A 19,920-nucleotide genomic window follows, 5' to 3' on the forward strand; every position below is an offset into this window, starting at 1 on the left:
CAGCCTTCAGGTGATGGAAGGCTACCATAAGGTCTTCCGGTACCCTTCTCTGCTCCAGGCTGAACCCCAACTCTCTCAGCCTGGCTTCATAGGAGAGGTGCTTCAGCCCTCTGATCATTTTTGTGGCACTCCTGTGGACCCTCTCCATCAAGTCCATGTCCTTGTGTTGAGGCCCACAGAGCTGGACTCAGTATTTCAGGTGAGGTCTCCCCAGAGCAGACTAGCATGGCAGGATTACCCTCCTCGACCTGCTAGCTGTGCTTCTTTTGATGCAGCCCAGGATGCGAGTGCACGTTGTTGGCTCACATCTAGCTCTTTGCCCACCAGTACCCCCAAGGCCTTTTCTAAAAAGATGCTCTCTATCACATCATGCCCCAGCATCTATTGATAACAAGGATCGTCCTAACCTACATGCAGGACCTTGCATTTGAACTTCATGAGGTTCACTGTCTTGTTCAGGTCCCTCTGGATGACATTCTGGCCCTCTGGCATATTCACAGCTAGTAGGGCACTCTTCTGCTATAGTTGTTGTTCTCCCCTTGGAATCACATGGATGTGAGGCAGCCAAAGTTTTGTGTAATGCAGAGTTAAGGACAACCATACAAGAAAAGAAAGTCAAATATGCCAGTGGCACGGGAGCCTACATAATAGATTGTACCAGGCTGCTATGAACAAAAAAGAGGAGCAGTGATATCACTGAGAAACCAGCCTGAGAAACTGGTGCATAGGGAAAGTATACTAGGGGATACTTAAGCAGCACACATTTGGTTCCTCTCCTCATTGATTTTAACAATTCCTTTTTTGTTTGCTTGCTTTCAGTTCTGCCTTCTCATTTTGTGACTTGTCCCCCATCCTATCTTTGTTTAGCTCTGTACCTTCACTTCTCTAACTTGTTGCAGCAATTGTAGCCTCAGTATATTCGGCTCTGTAAGCTTCAGTGAATTTGACTCTCACTTGACTGCCTAATATGATATACATGGTACCTTTAGAGGGGGAGTCACCATCCCTGGAGATGTTCAAGAGGGGAGTGGATGTGGCACTTGGTGCCATGGTTTAGTAGTCATGGGGTCTTGGGTGACAGGTTGGACTTGCTGACCCTTGAGGTCTCTTCCAACCTTATCAATTCTATGATTCTATGCTGCCTTCAGTATAGCTGAATGTATGACAATTCAAATATGACGCAAGTCTGACAGAGTAATACCACTTACATATGTTATGTGCAACAGGTAACAGAAGCTCTAAGTATTATAATTACATATTCCTTATATTAGAAAACTAAAAATAGTTTGACTATGAGCCTGCCTAAGAATCCTATCCAAAATCTAGTATGATCAATGGAAAGCCTCTCCTTTCATATTAATGAAACCAAAGAATGGTTTTAATTCATCTCAGGTTTGGTTTTGTTTGTTTTACTAGAGAGAAAGACATAAAGCATGACTATTCTGCAAAGCAAATATTTTTACAGTCTATCAACACTGTAACAGACAAGTAAAAACATAAGTTATAGAAAAAACATCTACAATAACTCTGAATGTATTTATGTCACTCAACTCAGAGAGGAAATCAAGTCTTTCAGTTTTGGTGTCCTGCTTTGAGACTGGTTACCTTAAAAAGGTTATGGCTTTCTGTATGCTTCCCAGCTAGAGGTTCTGCTCCTAGATATAACAGGTCAAAGCATTGTTAGAATAAAAATCCTGGGTCTGTCAACAAGAATAAACTGGAAACTCATCCTTCCCAATGTTATGAAAAACACACATGATATGGCACCAAGCTTCACAGTGCTAACATTCCAAGTTCATGCATCAGACAACATTCCTGTCAGCCAGTTCTACATGCCAGGTTTCTTAGAGAAAATGAGATCCTGGAAGGGAAAACCAAGAGAAAAGAATATGAGGTTTATTTCGTGAAAGCAGGATCAAGTTCTTTTAGTACAGACAAAATTACAGGCCAAATTTTTCATATCCTAAATTGAGCAAAACTCCTACGGTAGTCAAGAATTTTACTAATTAGAAATCATAGATTTTGGCCTAATGTAATTGATGCAAGACATCTGAAGCATCATGCAGTTACTAGAAAAAACAATATGGGCAATATTATGATAACATTCCCCCACAATATCAAAACACATAACCACATAGGCAAGGGGGAAAGGGGAAAACAGAAAAAGTAAGTTAACCATTAACTTAAATGACTTTAAAAATATGCTGCCTGAAAGTTAACATAAAGAACAGCACATGGCAGGAAGCAGTAAGTTAGAAACAAACCCTCTACCTCTACAACTAATTAAAAAATTGTTCAGTAATCTTAGCAAATGTATAAAAGAGAAGCCAAACACAATCAATACCCAAACAAAAGCTAGGAGAAGGATACAAAAGGCATGGAGCAAGATGAGATTTTCCTAGTGCTGATTACGAGTAATTTTACCTCCCAGTGACAGAAATCAAAAGCTGAGTAGACCCTTTAAAGAAACATACTTTTGTATTGCAGAGTATCAGTTCCACTCACCACACCTTAAATGCAGCACAACTGCAGAGACTTTGCAATTATTTTAATTTTTCAGAATATAATAATAAATATTCAATGTTTGGGTGTGTTCTCTCACTTTACACAGTAAAGACACATGGATAGGACACAGGAGATGTTTAAACAGTGAGCTGGGGAAAATGTGGTGTTTTTAGGACCAGCAGTGGCACACCTATAATAAAATTATTAGGAATAACGAAAATACATCATCAATAAGGGAGTTTGAGTACACTTTTGAATTATACTACAGAGACATAAAATATGGTTTCCTCACCTGTCCAAAATAGTTTCTAATTTCTGACATCAGAGGAGAGGGTGAGAGAGTTAGAACTTTTTAGTCATGAGAAGAAAGGTTCAGGAGAGATCTTAAGAAGTTAGGAATGTCAGGTGAAAGACAGTAAAGAAGACAGTCAGACTATTTTCAGCTGTAAGCAGTGAAAGGAAAAGAGTAATGGAAATTGCACTGAAATTTAAGGAGGAACACTTTACTGTAAAGGTAGTCAAACAGAAGAACAGGTTGGCCAGAGAAGTCATGAAATTTCCACCCTTGGAGCTATTCAGACTATACACAATGCTGAAAAATGTACTGCAGTTGACCCTGCTTTGACCAGGGTGGTTGGTCCCTTCCTACCATGACAATTCCACAGTTTCATAACAACAGAGTAAAATTAATGAGATTCTCTGGGGAAAGTGATACCACCATTTCTTACCTGTTTAAAACACCTAAGTGCTGATCATTTTTGATCTTCTCTTCCCAAAATTTACCTTGAATTATTATCAGCAAGAAGTTGGAATCCCACTTGCACATAACAACAAATAAATGATATGGAGCAGCACAACGCCTTCTAAATCTAAATGTACAAATTTTGCTGTTAGTGCCAAAAGTAAAATGCGAGCAGGTAGATCACCAATGCAATTTGTAGGTGTTGAATAGAACAGAATAGAACCAGACCAGGTTGGAAGAGACCTTTGAGATAATCGAGTCCAACCTATCATCCAACACTATCTAATCAACTAAACCATGGCAACAAGCGCCTCATCCAGTCTCTTCCTAAACACCTCCAGTGATGGTGACTCCACCACCTCCCTGGGCAGCCCATTCCAATGGCTAGCACCTCTCTCTCTGAACAACTTTCTCTTCACCTTGAGCCTAAACCTCCCTTTGCGCAGCTTGAGACTGTATCCTCTTGTTCTGTCACAGGTTACCTGGGAGAAGAGACCAACCCCCACCTGGCTACAATCTCCCTTCAGATAGTTGTAGACAGCAATAAGGTCTCCCCTGAGCCTCCTCTTCTCCAGAAGGATTAGATGTGGCTAGGACATGCCCAGATTGCTGTATGAAGATTTATTTGTTTGAGCTGTGCAAACACCAGGAGAGAAGTGTATCAAATGCAGACATTTCATGTCAACATTTGCATTTAAAGGGATGAATCTCATTTCTGGTAATCCTGGCAAAATAAATTATAACAAAGAAAATTAAAATTATCAAAATAATGGAGAATCACCAAAATTATAAGAAAGTTCCATTGCTTCCAAGATTTTTCATATTGGAGCACCATGCACATCTCCATGGTGGATGAACCTTCTCCAATAATTTTTGACATCTTACTTGACCTACATTTGAAACCAACATTGAAATCCTCACATTCCTGTGTTTGCAAATTAATAAAATTCTCCTAGAAGTTTCTAGTCCAATGTCCTTGAAAGCACTTTGATGATGAAGAAAGCAGTAACCAGCTGCTGCTTCACAGATGCTGAAAAAGCATGGAACAAATGATACTGATTGTAATGATATGTTGCAAAAGCAAAGCAGTGGAGCACTTCTGTTGAAGACAGCCTTCCTGTTAAACAGAGGACCAAGCACAGACTCTTCCTCTTGTTCTGTATAATATGACTCCTACAGACTGCAAGTCTCTTAAAATGCCAATAGGGTTTCTAACAAAAACTGAAAAGAAATTAGAAGGAATCCAGCTAAGGGCCAAACAATATAAGATGAGACTCCTGTGTTAGTGGAAATTACATAAAGCTTTCAGCTAGCTAGTAGGAAATGGGAATTGCAATCAGACAGCATCCAAGCACAAATTTCTTAAATTTGTTAATTTACTAAAGTTCTTTTATTTTTCCTTAACTTCTGCTGCTTGAGACTTCCACTGATACCTACATACCTTGCTTTTAAACAAAGACAAATTTGTCAGTTCTAAAGGAACTATCACTTTTTCTTAAAACATGAAAGTATATTTGACTGAAAAATGGAAATTTGTTGTATAGAGAAGGTCAACACCAGAAAAAAAAAAATAAAGAAGAAAATAAAAAATCCAGGTAAAAATTAAATAACAGTCAACAATTACTGTAGATTTCATTTTTTCCAAGAAGGAGAAAAAGTATTCTTGCACAGTGCTTGTTACGCTAAATCAGAAACAGGATTTGACATGGTGCAGAACAAACTCATACTGATCTTGGAGGAAACATATGATGTTGAGCCATCTTAGGAGAAATATGCAATTAAATCTCACTGTAACATTTTATGCACATGGAAATATTGATATTCATAGTAACACTTAACTGTTTAAAAAGAAAATAGTAGATATACTGAAGTTCTTTGTGGAGTCTCTCAAAATGTATCACATACGTACAATGAAGATAAATGTGCAGATGGTTATTATGAGTTCTGTCTTTCATAGACTACATGTTTTCCCAGCATTGCATCATTTTTATTCAAAGGGTTTGAAGATTAAATTTTAAACTGGAAGTGCTGCTACTCGTCAATATCTAAATGTTAGAAGTTTCTATGTGTCTTACAGCCATGAGCATATCTTTTAGCAAAAAAACTGAAAAAATACATCTGTTCAATGAAAACCCCTCCGCTCCTCCATTAAATTGTTGATGCTTATGGAAAATCAGTTATGAAACATTAGTCAAGAATTTTTGACGAGTATTATGTAACACTATTATATGCAGCATCATTATATCATGATTATAGAATACAAAAGCATCAACAGAGAAATTGTTTCAAAACTTTGATTCAGTACCTTTTGCCAGAACTCAATTCATATTTTGAAAAACAAGACACAAAAGGGCAATTCAGATCTCTGATCGGAATATACTAAACCAGATGCAGCACTCTAGATGAACTACTTTTTTCTTTTCTTTCAGGCTGTTATTCTTTATGTCATTAAGTTTTTAGTGACTCATACCATCGTATTGTACTAACAATGCTCTCAAAATGCAAACTGCTAATGACTTCTATCTCAATGTAAATCTAGGAAATAAGTGAAATCCTACGTAGTGTTTCCAGGAGTGTCATAAGCATCTTTCTATATAAGTTTGAAATAGCAGCAACCCAAGTTTCATTTCATGCCTAAAGCTATTGTCACACTGAATGGATAAGATGTAATACCTGGGAAACAGCAGCATTCTTGTATATAGTAGGCTACTTCACAGAGTTAACATACCTTTTATGTATGTGCATAGCTATCAACAGAACATTCAAAAATGCTCTCCTTTTTTTAATACATTTTTGTTGGTTGTTTTTTTTTTTTTTAATGACTCTGCTGTTTTATAACATTTGCCTTATTGTGAGCAACAGCAAAAGAAAACCCAACTTTAATTTTCAGGTTCAAAGTTTCAGGTATATTAAGCCTATATATGCTATTAAATGAAAATAACTCAATAACAATTAATTATAAAACGTGTTTGAAGTTCATAAGTTCATAATCTCAATGCATATTTTGATGCAAAGAATTCTTAAACCTCACTGCTTAGAGCAAAGGAAATTCAGCTGCTGCTTTGTTTTTCACAGGCTGTGACAATAACCTATGTAATTTATGCAATTAAATCAAGAGCTTAGACACCTAACTGCAGAAAATCAGCCCCTGGAGTCTAATATAAATAGATAACTTTGGTCAAATATAGGAAGATAAAGGTTTTAATACTAGAGTCTTTTTTTCCAACTAGCTAGCCAACAAATTGAATCTAATGATCAGAAACTCAATAAATACCTATGAAATACACTATCAGAGTGGGGCTTCACCTTAAGTCTTCAAATAAGGACAAAAGTGATACTTAAGATCCTTGCTTAAGGTTATTTACAGATGTTTCTAGCATATAAATCCGTAAGTGAATGTCTATCACCTAGGAAATTTATGAACTGCTGTGGCTTTAAACATTTACAAACAATTTAGAAATTGTCACTGAAAGCATAATCATTTTATTAGCTAAACTCTTCTCTCTCCAGTCTTCCTGGTATGAATGATTCTTGAATGCCAATTGATGACTAATACATCTGTCTAGCTATCTCTCAGTGAACACCATTAAACGACAAAGTAAAATTAAGAATTTTTTTTAATAAGTGAACTTATAACTTACCTTCAGTGACACTTTCAAAAGTGCCTCAGCCATACATTAATGACAAAACATTCTCAGATGAGATTCATGCTCTTAGATCCTGTCAGGGAAGGGAGAGATTCCCCAGCAGCCATGTCAGGAAGTGATAGCCCCAGCTGATGAACAAAGGGCTTGTAGTGGTGTGAGGGAAAGTGAAGACAAAATAGCTTAAGCAGGATCACCTCCAGTATGTGTATGTTAACAAAGAACTACATACAAGGTAACACTTTGGAAACAACTTTCAAACTCTTAGCAAGAAATCAGACTGTACCACATTAACATGAAGAATTAAGAGATCTATGTGCAGTTGCGGGATCCTGTTACAATCCTGAAGACATGGTATGAGGGATCATATACCTGGAGTATCGCAGTGGAAAAAACCAGGCATGCCAGGAAGATGAGGAAGCAGAGTTGCTCTTCATGTGACAGAACTGCATGAGAGAGTAGTTTTTATTAATAAATAAATATTAAAGAGCAGACCAGTATGGGTGGTATTATATTGTGCATCTGCTCCCTGGTGAGAACACTGAAGCAGACGAGGCCTTCGGCAGACACACAGAAGTAGCAGCATATTTGCAAGCCCTGGTTCTTACAGGGAACTTGAACCAGCTCAATATGCACTGGAGAAACAATGCAGCAGGGCAGATATAATCCAAGAGCTTCCTGAAGAGCACTGATGGTGGTCTTCTAGACATCATACAAACATGGAAGTGCTTGTTGGGGATGTTGTCACAGGCTTAGACCCAGACATGGCCAAGCACTACGCAGACAGCCACCTCTCCCCAGCAGAAAGGAAATAAAAAATTGGTAGCAAACCCCAAAATCCTGTGAGTTAAGGAGAGTTTAACACGAAGAAAAACAACAAGAATAACAATAGCATAGAAAGTAAAGCCAGGAAATAGAAAATGCAACACCCTCATGCAACCGCTCACCAAAAGCCCATGCTATCCCCGCCTCTTACATAGCAAGCGTGACACTCATGGTATGAAAGCCCCCATGTGCTGGTTCAGCAGACTACCTTGTATGTGGGAAGGATTGGCTTCAGCCACTTTAAAGGGTGGTGTTAAGGGTCTTCTGAGGAAGACAAAAAGCATGATCACAATACTAGACTTCAAGAAGGTGACTTTGGCTTCCTCATGAATTTCCTTGGAAGACTTTCATGGGATAAGAAGAGAAGGAGAAATGCCTGACCATTAAGCCATAGGCAAAAGGAGAATAGCATCATGATAATTTTGTGAATTTTGCCCTCTATTTGCAGATCCAATGAGGTCAGGTAACAAATTCAGCTTCTACTCAGATACAAAGTTAAGCCACAAATACATCTCTCAGTGAATAATCTACAGGTAAATAAATTACCTAGGTCTTGTGAATCAGACATAAAATATGCAGTGCAAATATTTTTGCTTCTCATCAAGCTTCCCCTCTGGAGCCAGCCAGATATAAGAACTGAATGGGATAGTGTATGTCAGAGAGAAATACTTTTTTGCCACCATTCTGCTAAAGAATGGGTTTTTTTCAAATCAGTGTAGGGTTGTATTACAACTGAATTACTCTAATGTAATTTTTTCATTTGAGAGCAAAATTAAATGCCAGTAACAAGAACTAATATGCATCATTATCTTACTAAATTTCCCTGATTCCACATTACCCCCCCCCCCAAACTGGAACTAGGAAAAAGCTATCATAATGTTACTGGCAATCCCATTGTAGTATGCAAACTGCCCTAGTTATGCAACAGCAGCTGATGAACAGATAGATATACAACGACATTAAAAACTATTTTAGGAACTTTGATGGCAATAGAACAGTGTAATCATTGTAACACAGGACAGTAACACAGGATCAGTGCTGCAAAATGCAAGATTTGCCCTGGCTAACCACCAGCTATACTCAAGACCTGGACAAGTTAGAAATGGACTTAAGCACTTTGCTGATACAGATCCATTTTTCTTTTTATGCTCTAAAAAGGACAAAGCAAATGTGATTATTTACCATTTCATTTGTAGTAGTTTGTCACCCCTTCCATGAATAGTATTCTCGCTACCAGCAGTTTCTCACTTTGAGAAGTACTTAGCACAAATATGCTTCCACAGAATAAATTCTCAACTAAAAGTATTTTTTATGGCTATATATATGTTTGTTTTACATGAAAGGTCACACTAGAACAAATGTTCTGGTTAAAATGTGATAATTGCGTAACTGTGAATGCTTCAGATAGAAGTTATTTTAACTTTCTTATTAACTGCTTACCTAACACATTTTTCAGTGGCAGAATATATAGTCAGTCATGCTTAAACATGATTGTAAGGCAACTACTGTGCGATTGCAGTTTCTTGCTTTTAGTATAGCCTTTTGGCTAGTTCACATGGGACTACAGTGACTGAGGAGGAATGATCTTTCATTAGGGGGCTTTTTTAATTATGAAAAAAAAAATGTACATAGCAAACTTCATGCTGACCCAAACTTTAAATAGCAAAACAAAACAAAAAAAATACAAAACACAAACAAATTTATTTCTGCATGCAGGTGTTTTGGGGGGGGTGTTTTCTTTGTTGTTGTTGTTTTCTTTGTTGTTGTTGTTTTCTTTGTTTTGGTTTTAAGGCATTATAGTAGATTGTTTATCAGTTCAATGTCACAGAATCACAGGACCAGTTCCATGGAGGGAGACAGGAGCAGCTCACAGGTCCATTGTCCCAGAGAGAAGAAAAATAGTACCAGACAGGACCTGTCTCCCTCCATGGAGCTGCCTCCTATCTCTGTGGAGATGCTCCTGTGTGGGGACACATACCTGCTCCTGTCTGGGACCATGGACCTGCTCCTAGGAGTCTAGAACCATGGAACTTCCTCTGTCTCCATTCATGGAGTGCTCCTTGTTTGGGACCACAGAGCTGTAAGCTGCTCCTGTATGAGACAAAGAGCAGCTCCAACATTTCCAGACAAGAGCAGCAGTTGTATATGGCAATTAGTTACACAACCAAATAGAAATACTACAGTTGGCTTATAATACATTCCAAGAAGAATTCAAAATGAGTTGCAAGAGAAATTGCAGGCATGTCAAAGATTTATTTACATCTGAAATATAATGTGCTGTAAGAGTTCATGTTTCATTGTAACAAGATGCAAAGTAGAAGCAAGAAGTGTTTCTCAAAATAATTGTCACTGCTGTATAAGCAATACCAGGCTACTAATACAAAAAATAAAATGCTAATTTGATAGACAATAATAAAACATAGTGGTTGATATAGCAAAAATTCACATTTTTACTGCAATTAAAACTCTGAAGAGAAAAAGGAAAAAATGTAGACAGCAGAGTGTTAAGATTCCCAGAGGCATTATGAAGAGATATACACAGAGCACTGCAACTCTGCAATGTAACAAACATCGTCTGCTGCTCCAAAGAGGGGAAAAGAAGTGAATTTATAGACACAGCTATTGATTTCTTAACAGTCTAATTAGGAGGTTCCACTAGTTTCCACAAGCATCACCTTGGATCTTCAAAGTTTAAAAATGAACAACCTGTTCAAGCAACACCAGAGGAGAGTGGGGGGAAAGGGGAGGGGCAGCACTGTAAGTTTTCCATACACATTGCAGATATCTGGACTTTCCAACCGATCCAGGTAAGTAATTTTTATTTTAACTGTGCTTTGTACTAAATGGAAGAGAAGCATTTGAAAGCAAGCCATGTGTTACATGCTTCCTACCTATGGGTACTGTATCTTCAGATAAGCAGAAGCTTATACTGGACATATAGCTTCTTCCCTAATTCTTAATTCATATACCAACATATAAAAAGCAAGGTTTGCTGCCCTTGCAGTTTCAAAGGACTGCTCCTGCTCTGTGTATCACAAGCCAAATGAAAAGTACCACTACAGAGCATACATGCCTTTTGCTATCAGGTGATACCACTGACACGTTGTAGAATTCTCTAGACTGTTAAATATTAATCTTATTTTCACCTTCACACCACATCAGTGGTAGGTATTAGTGAAGGGCATTTTTGTTCCTGTAGTATGACCACACAGAGAGAAAATGGGAAAAAATCAAATGGAGAGTGAGAGAGGAAAAACAAGGGGAACTGATGCTCTGTTTAGTCAGAACAACCCTGAATTTAAGAGATGGGTACCAGCTAAGAGGCACACAGCCACTGAATAAATGGTTTGTATCACTAGGAAATTAGCTAAACTTGAGGTGGTCCCATTTGCTTTCTAGGTAGAAAAACCCAAAACATCCACACACCCAACACCACCAACCAACCCTACAAAAACTCAAGTATCTTACATAAACATTTTCTACATTTACACAGCACAGTAAGTAGACTCCAAAGACTTCAAAATAAAAGCTGAAGTTTATTTTTCATTCCACATTCTTATCAGGTAGATCAGGCTATATTAGACTTGTTATATTTGTAACTATGAAAGATCCACTTTCAGAATGAGGATGCAGACAGATAATTACTTAGGTATTAATAGAGATCTTAGATAGAAGATCTAAATAATGTAACATGACCTGGTGCACATTGAAATATGAAATAAGGACTTCAGCTCTAACACAGCAGCTGCCTAAGCTATTACTAAACTTGAAGCTTTTCAGCTCTTCAGTGAATTCATTTTTGATCAGAAACTGTGATAGATCACACCTTTACAATAGTCTTATCTTTCTTCTGTAGATAAGTTCCTTTTCTTAAATTGCCTCAAGTAGAGGTAAAGCTTTATAAACAACACAAATGGACATCACTTCTTCTGTGAACTTTGTTATACTGATCCATCAAAAGGAACTAATCTGTGCTGTTTGAAAAACATACAAAGAAACAAATTATCCATGTTAAAGAAACGTTTAAGTAGTTCTAAACAAGAGATGGGATTAGAAGGATTATAGAAAAGGCTACTCCTAGATATGAGTCATTCTTAAAGAGTGAACTCATTAGTCACTGAAGTAGTTTCCATTCAATCTGTAAAATATATAAAGTGGGCACAGATGTGGAAGATACTAATTTACAACAGGAAAAGATTTCTTACAATTTGAAAACTCAACTTCTATGCAAGCATTAAGTAACTAAGAATGTGTATATCATCATATGTGTTAATTCTCTCTCTCTCTCTTCTTTCTCAAGGTTTTCTACTCTCAGTTTCCAAATCTCTGCAAAATGTCGAAGATGAAGATATGTTGTTAACTACATTAAATCTTGGAAAAACTCTTGGAGATAGAACTGCTAACAGAGGAGCTATACCTTTGCTGAAGCACTATAAGACTGAAGACAGCAGAGTTTTGGATGAAGAGGATGACAGAAATATGAAAGTTTTGGTGAGTTTAGCGTTTAACATTTTGGCTTTCTTGTAAAATGGAAATTCTCTTTATAGTCCTTTAGAAAATAAACACAATAACTTAAAAGTAATAACCTGGTGGAGATACACAAATATTAGTTTTGTGTACTATAATCAAGAATACATTTTCTAATTCCAAGATGTTAAATGTGTAACTTGGAGAGATGAATAAAAGATACCTGATTTTTACAGAACTACAATGCAGTCAAAACTTGTGGAGGGGAAAAAAAGCCTGTATTTGTGCTTGATTCAGCATGTCCCTATATGCAGCAACAGGTTTTTAACTCACCAAATGTACATCATTACTTTAACATGTTCTTTATCATAAAACCATTTCCATCAAACATGTAACACAGGTCATTACTTTTAAAATCCCCCCTTGAAAGATAAAATATATGCATTGCTAAATATAAAGTACAAGTATAGAAAGTGAAAACAATTGACTCCAAATAAACTGCCACTCTTGTTTTCCCTTAAAACAGGACACAGGTTCCAGACATGATTCCTTAAACCATATTATGGCAATCAACATGGGTAGGAAGCAACTACCTTATCTTGCACTGAAGGCAGCCATGGCTTTTCCAGCTGACACTGAAATTCAAAATACTGAATCAATACAGGAAAGGGATACTGCAGATGAAAAAAATTCACCTAAATTCCCTATAGGGAGGAGAGATTTTGACCGTAAGTATATCTTTAATTTACACGGAAATTACTCCATTTTTGTTCAACTCTAATGTCATAATGTGAACAGGGGAGGAAGCATTTATTAAATTACTATTTCCAGAGGCCATAGAAGAGTTCTAGTTCTCTGATGATTTAAACTTGCAGACTACTTTTTTTTCCTGTAGTGCTCAGGTGTATGCTGGGAAGAGTCTATCGACCATGCTGGCAAGCCTGAAATCACTGATTCACACCACCTTCACTTGGAAGATTGAACATTTTAAAGTCAATGTAATCTTTTACTGTGTTTTAGTGTGGCTATACATATGCATCCAAAAATTCTTTCCCATCATATTGGAGAGAGAAACATACTTCATTACAATAAACTAACATAGCTGTAATTACTAATGATGGATTGTTACATGAAATAAAAGACTTCTGCATAACCCAGTCTTGTATTGGTCTCATCCTACACACCAACTACCGCTTATTTGAGTGTCAGAGGAAGAATTTCATCCTTCTCTCACAAAAATTCTAAAAGCTTCTGAACCAGTCAAGATGCCATGTGTGTCAAAACAAAAACTTAGAGTCGGAAATAGTGAGTTAATTTTGCCTGACCAGCAATCAACTTATTCTTGCTTGCAGTTTTGCTGTGTTTTCTTTTTCCATCCTTTCTGCTATCCAATTCCTTCTGAGGGTTGCTCGAAGTTTTAGGTCTCTTCGCATTTTTTTGCAAAGATGGTTCACTTTCCTTATCACAGATTACTTTGTCATTATTCAAATCCATCTGTTCATTCTTGGAGTACTTGTTTCTTGGCTGACAACTCAGCCTTCCCATTTCTGTATAACTTCTAGTCTGGTGAACATTTTCAGAAATAGTTCCAAGCACTGGTACATCAAGACATGAATTCATACCTTCTGTCATGCAAGAACATAAAAAACATATGTGAAGAAATAAAAAGTTACCTGGGATTATTCAACATTTTTGTATCAGAGGACAGACATGTGATTTATCTTTTTTTGAAATCAAAACTAGTGCTTTATCAGCAAAACAAAACTATGCTGGGCACTGCAGCTACATTTGCTATGTGTTCCTAAGTGCACTGACAATTTGAACCGATGTTGCTCAAAAACATGGAACAGCAACTAAATTAGAGAAGTAGATTTGTATCTTAAGATATTAGAAAACATGCTTGAAGGGCATAGAAATTATCTACATCATGTGTTTTACAGTGGAGCAAAATATGGGGTTTTGTGCAAATTTTACTTAGCTTACTTTCGTAAAATAAGGAACATTACACACACAAAATATAATCAACTTTTTAACCTCCAGAGAGCATCAAAATATTTTTCATACTTGTCTATTTTGTTTGCATTAAAATCATAATGCAGATTCAAAGATATTTAATCATTTGTCAAATTAATTTGTCAAAATATACCCAAATAGCATAAGTTGCCAGAAAACTGTAATATTGAAGAACACTACTGTATCTGATTCTGCATGCTCATCTCCATCTAGGAACAACACAAGAGCAATGAATCCTGTCTTGCCTTGTGTTTTTTTTCTCTTGAAAACAGATTTATACTTTAGTTTTACTACAGTTTTGTTTAATAACACTTGAAATACTAGCTATCACATTTAATTATTCAATTCAACTACAACTTACCTGTGACATCTCCAGCTTTTAGATGTTGCTTTGGTGCAGGGTCTATGCAAGTTGGAATTTGGCTACCGCTGAGGAAATGTTGACCCTTTATCTCACTCAGCTCATTTTTATATGTACATGCAAACTGAGATTTGAGTGAAGATTGCTTCATCTGCAAATAGCAATCTGGTATTAGCTTTAATTATTTTAAAAATTACAATACCTGAAAGACTAGTAAAATAGTAAGTTTGCCCATTCTTCTGTCTGGAAAGCTTTTAGCTCACTAAAATACCAGAAAAATTAGTATGCTCTTTTTCAAATATTTATTCACAAAGTGTAAAGGCTTCCAAGAACACTACTAAATTACTCTGTTAAACTCCTACAGTAATTGTAACATTTTTTTCATCTCTCAGAGAGTTTCAGATTAGCTTTTAAACCCTCAACCCATGATTTTCTCTCAAAGTTAGTACCTTCTTTTGATAGTCTGCATGTTCTACCATTTTGAATAGCTGTCACAGTTACAACAATTATCATTCTCTACAGGTACAGAGGAAAGCATAATAGCAACAATGAAAACGAATGACAGACAATAAACCAAATTGCAATATGCATATGCCTAAAAAGCGAATGTGAAGTATTATTGCACATATTTTCTTTGCCAAAATTCAGACTTCCCATTTAGTCACAAAATAAAGCTATTTCCTCTTTGAATGCTAATGTCTACACATTTGTCAAAATATACCCAAATAGCACAGAATCACACAGAGCGTAAGTTGCCAGATAACCGTAATATTGAAGAACACTACTGTATCTGATTCTGCACGCTCATCTCCATCTAGGAGAAACACAGATCTTCTTTCTGCCTTGATATGTCTGTACATCTATAGTTTTACTTTAAACTCAGTATTCTCTTTAAAAATTAAAAAGATTCAATTTCTCCAATTGTCCATCACTACCAAACCACAAGCTGTCTATGCCAGGTAACAGTCTGAGAAAGGCAGATTTAACACAGAACCAGACAGCCTGACTCTCAACAGTTCTAATCTTTTATAAGTGTCAATCTATTCTCTAATTAAAACATTTACCATAAGGTAAGACTATATACATAGACATTTGTGCTTCAGGTTTATGCATTAGCTCAGAGTCATTAAGCCTATGTCATACTCTTTTCAAAGTCTTTTGAAGGCAGATCTATCCCAAGAATAAGCTTAAAAACTTGAAATAATTTAACATGCAACTGTAATCTAGCTCAAACTTAATCAACATCCTGTTGTACAACTACAATACACACAGTACAAGGGGCTTACATTTTCTTTAAGGTTATTGTAATATTAAGAAAAATATTTCCCAATGACAGCTGTTTCATAAATACTTAATCCTTCAAAATTCCCTAACTTCTTAATTATTGTTCAGCAAATAACACACATCAAAAATTACACAACAACTCATGCAGAGTTCTACCACATTCATATTTTAAGAGGTAAATAAACTACAATTTGTGCTGAGTTGATGAAGCTCTAATAAACACAGCATGAAGAAAGACAAGAATTGAGTAAGAAAGGCTGATAGTTTCTATTATATAACAAAATAAAATAAAAAATAAAACAAAATAAATCCCATTAACTTTTAGGATGTAAGGGTTTCTTTTTTTCTACCCCATCTGACACTTCACTAATTTGGATTGCAAGAATTCGAATACATGGAGTCAAAGAATGGAAGTCAAGCTCAAATTCTGAAAAACCTGCAGCACAAATCCATCTGTTTCAACTTCACTGAAGCTTGAAGTATTCTTCAAAACTTTTTGTATTGCATCACACACCTTTTAGTCATTTGCAAGCAGTATACAAAAGCTTTACCAAATATGACTGTTTCAACTGGTGCTACCACTGCTCTAGAGGTTATATTTAAATCAGGAGTGCATGACCAAATTCTCTGAAGCAGTCAAACTTAGCAACTAGTCTAGGAATGTACATTCGCAAGGAAAAACAACTGTGTTATATTGAGTGAGGCAGCAGTAAGTAAATTTTAATGGCCTGAAGGCAGAATAAGAGCACAAGTCTAACAATTAAAAAGTAGAGTGTCACTGGGATATTTCAACAGAAAAATTAGCAACTTAAGTAGCACACATAATGAAGCCTGTCAACAGCTTGAAATAGTTCTTAAAAATAGGAGTTCTTTAAATTCCCTGAAATCCACTGCTTTGAAGGTACCACCCCAACGACCCACAGCTCCAGAAGAACAAAAGAATGTCAGGAGCTCAGTTTGCTAACCAGGTTGTTACACAAATGGCAAGCAATGAACCCAGTCTTACTATCCTCTCTCCTCTTCACAAGCAAGTGGGATGTTGCTGTTATCCCTGTACAAAGAAATTTTGCTGCATTCAGAAAAAAGGGAGTTGCTGGTTTTGCTGTTCATCTGTAAAAGAACTATGACAGAATTTAAGACAGTTTTTCAGCACATGAAGAATAATTAGTGATCCTAATGAGCAGATAAAGCAGGATATTCTCCCACCCTGACATCTGTATCTAGAGAAGTTTTTCAGTTGCTTGAAATGCCAATCTAAAACCTTCACTTTTATACAAAATATTAATGGTGCATGCTCTATTTATTTCTAAAAGTTAGTTGATAATCCTTTCCAGATCTCCTTCCAGCATCTGCATACAAACAGTACTGCCAATATTTAGTTACTAAGAATGTTGAGATTTGGGGTTTATACACTGGAATGGCATAATAGAATTTGAAAACCTACATCAGTAACAATAAACACATGGTTTTATTTTCTAGCCAAACAATTAGAGTACTATTTGGAAGAGGAAAAGAGATAAAAAGAGAAAATGTCTTTTCTCCACCCTTACCCTTTGTCCTTTCAAAAAAAAAAGGTACGTTGAAAGACAAAGTTGAAAAATGGAAAGGATTGCAAAGGAAGAGTAACAAAACAATCAATGGTAAGTATCTTTACCAAACCAAAACATCATGTTATTCAAACATGAAAAAATGTCCTGAACAGCTCAGGTAAGATGTTTGTTGTTTTTTTTTTCCTATAATGACATTGGACCAGCCTTTTGCTATCCCAGATTAACCTACTATTGATTTAGCCTCAAATCAGCTCATTATTTGGTTTCAAAAAAATATTCAAAACTCACCACTATGGATCCCAGAAAAGTAGTTCAGAAGTCTTCTAGAAACAAAAATAGCATTTTCTACACAAGTGTGGTTTATCAATTGACACCAAAGTCCTTTTTCAGATTTTGTGCTGAAGATAACCTTTTACACCCCTCCCTATCTCTCTTCCTGATATTAATTTTCAGCATATTCTATACACACTGAAACTACTAGTTGGCTTATTGTTCTCCATAATTACTTACTTTGAAGTGGAATATATTTCTTGCTACAACAGATGAGACTGCTACCTGAGGGAGATTGTTTTCTCCATTAGCATGAATTTTCTGCTCAAAATTATAGTGGGCATGCAGAAAACTCTTGATTACTTCCTGTTCATAGTTTTCCAAGTCACGGTTTATTTGTACTGGAATCACAAATAGGCAAACCACTTCTCTCAAGTAACAGCATTTAGGAAACTAAGCAATGAAAAATAACAGCAGTGTATGAAGCTAGATATTAAGTCATTTCATATAGGCATGAAGAAATCACATGAGAAAGGCAGACTGGGATTTTTTGCTTTGTGGAGCTTTATCCTTGGAAGGATTTCTGTACACAGTAAAATTACAATGAACTTCAAGTGTGCCAAGATTTGTTAGAGTTCTTAAGCCACAAATTCCTTTTAAAACTAAAACTACAGTTGTGTTCCCAATTGGAGGGAAATAGTGCCTCATATAGGAAAGCTTGTCTCCAATTACATTAAGAAAAAAAACATGCCAAACTACTGAAAGTCCTTACAGCTGTTTCAGGGTAAATGTGTTAAAAATACAGCAAGATTTCTAAAACAATGTATCAAAAGGCCAAAACAATCCCAAGTTTACAAAAAAAAAAGAGCTTTTACTCTCTCATAATGCATGCTCACAGCCTAATAGCTTTTGTTCCTTCTTTCTTGACTCCTAGAGGTCTGTTTCACCCAATCCCACTAGTTCAAGAGCAGTATTTTACCTGCACCTTGAAAGTCTAATCAATCTTTTCTGGTGCAGAAGAAAGATAAAAATATTATACAACATTTTTGTTGTCTCGAGTTACTTTTTAACCTAGAGAAAGTAGGTGATTGTTAGAGTCCTTCCATTCTTCTGCCACCAGTAAGCAGGAGTTACATAACCCTATTGAAATCAACAAAATAAGCAGTCAAATAAGGCATCTACCCACTTCAGATGAATGGAAGTATGACTCAAAGAATCAGACATAAGGTTGGATGAAGGCTTTTTAGATAAAATACTTCTTTCCTGTCCAACTAAACTTTCTACATATTTTTATAAAGCAGAAAAGACTGGAAAGAACAGCTGACATGATACATAACTCAATAGATGTTCTATAAACCTTTCTGAATTAAAGGCTGTTTCCACAAAACACTGTTTTCTAGAAGACATTTAAACAGATAAAACTAGAAATCTAAATTGTCTCTTGGAGGAAGATCTGAGTTCCTTATTATTACTCTTACCTGATTCTGCTGGAGGGAATGAAAAAAAGCAACATGCTAGTTCCCCAGGCTTCTTTCTCCTCAAGGGCTAAGAGTGACAGCTTTGCCTCCTAACAAATGCTGTTATAGTTAGGTGATCTTTCTGCATCTTTTCCAGTGTTTAATGAGGATTGAAAGACAAAAATATTTCTTTGTCTTCCAGTGTTGCCAGGAATTTGTTTTGGCACAATGGAAAGACCCACAGATTTATTTTTAAACACCAATTCCAAGTCACAGCTACCTGTTTACTTTATCCACTCTCTCATGCAGATATTAAACACATACACACGATGTCGTGCCCTAGGTCTAAATATTATCAGCTGGCCCTCCTCCACATAAATCTGCAGAAGCTGAGATGTTGAGATGTCTGTTCCTCTTAAGCAAGGAGAGGACATAATGATTTTTCTTTTCATTTCTCTCTCTCTTTTTTTTAATTTTTTTAGAGAAGTGTTTCTCCATTCACTTTCTGAATTTTTATAATTTTTTGTTTTATTCAACACACACATCCTGATGGGACTCGGCATACAACACTCTGTTTTTCTTCCCTTCTCAAATATCATGGAAAAGGGGACCTCTATGGCACAAGTTCTACGAGAGATCACAGATTTGTACTACTGACTAATCATGGCAGCATGACACAAAGGTCCTTAGGACAATTTTATAGAGCTAATGCTACCCTCACATATAATGCATAAGAAATTTCTCAGAAAAATCATTGACACTGAAGAAATATCACATTGCTACTGTCTTATTGGGAAAATAA

The 19,920-nt window shown here is 36.3% G+C and overlaps 2 protein-coding genes across 4 annotated transcripts in view; one reads left to right on the top strand and one right to left on the bottom strand.

Annotated features, from left to right (window-relative positions):
• The first annotated feature begins 11,268 nt into the window (after positions 1 to 11,268).
• PMCH (pro-melanin concentrating hormone) lies at positions 11,269 to 12,964 on the top strand. The gene is made up of 2 exons (XM_054168083.1): positions 11,269 to 12,207; positions 12,710 to 12,964. Exons 1-2 carry the CDS (start codon positions 11,965 to 11,967, stop codon positions 12,962 to 12,964), a joined length of 498 nt encoding a protein of 165 aa, XP_054024058.1. The 5' UTR covers positions 11,269 to 11,964.
• Positions 12,965 to 13,402: 438 nt separating this feature from the next.
• PARPBP (PARP1 binding protein) overlaps positions 13,403 to 19,920 on the bottom strand; it is a 33,442-nt gene continuing 26,924 nt past the window's right edge. For 2 of the 3 annotated variants that reach the window (XM_054167769.1, XM_054167768.1), the window contains 2 exons: positions 14,604 to 14,708; positions 13,403 to 13,836 (listed from right to left, as the gene is read on the bottom strand). In XM_054167769.1, the coding sequence (XP_054023744.1) occupies positions 13,474 to 13,836; positions 14,604 to 14,708 (468 nt within the window). In that variant the 3' untranslated portion in view covers positions 13,403 to 13,473. Of the gene's footprint in view, positions 13,837 to 14,557; positions 14,709 to 19,920 lie in introns of all 3 variants that reach the window. The other variant, XM_054167767.1, reaches the window with a different exon arrangement.

This window comes from Dryobates pubescens, chromosome 15 (assembly GCF_014839835.1).
Source record: "Dryobates pubescens isolate bDryPub1 chromosome 15, bDryPub1.pri, whole genome shotgun sequence".
NCBI lineage: Eukaryota > Metazoa > Chordata > Aves > Piciformes > Picidae > Dryobates > Dryobates pubescens.

Bases quoted from the DNA above. Each gene is read 5' to 3' on its own strand.
- PMCH (XM_054168083.1), top strand. From the start codon at position 11,965: ATGTGTATATCATCATATGTGTTAATTCTCTCTCTCTCTCTTCTTTCT. The intron at 12,208-12,709 runs GTGAGTTTAGCG...CCCTTAAAACAG, and splicing joins ACAGAAATATGAAAGTTTTG to GACACAGGTTCCAGACATGA.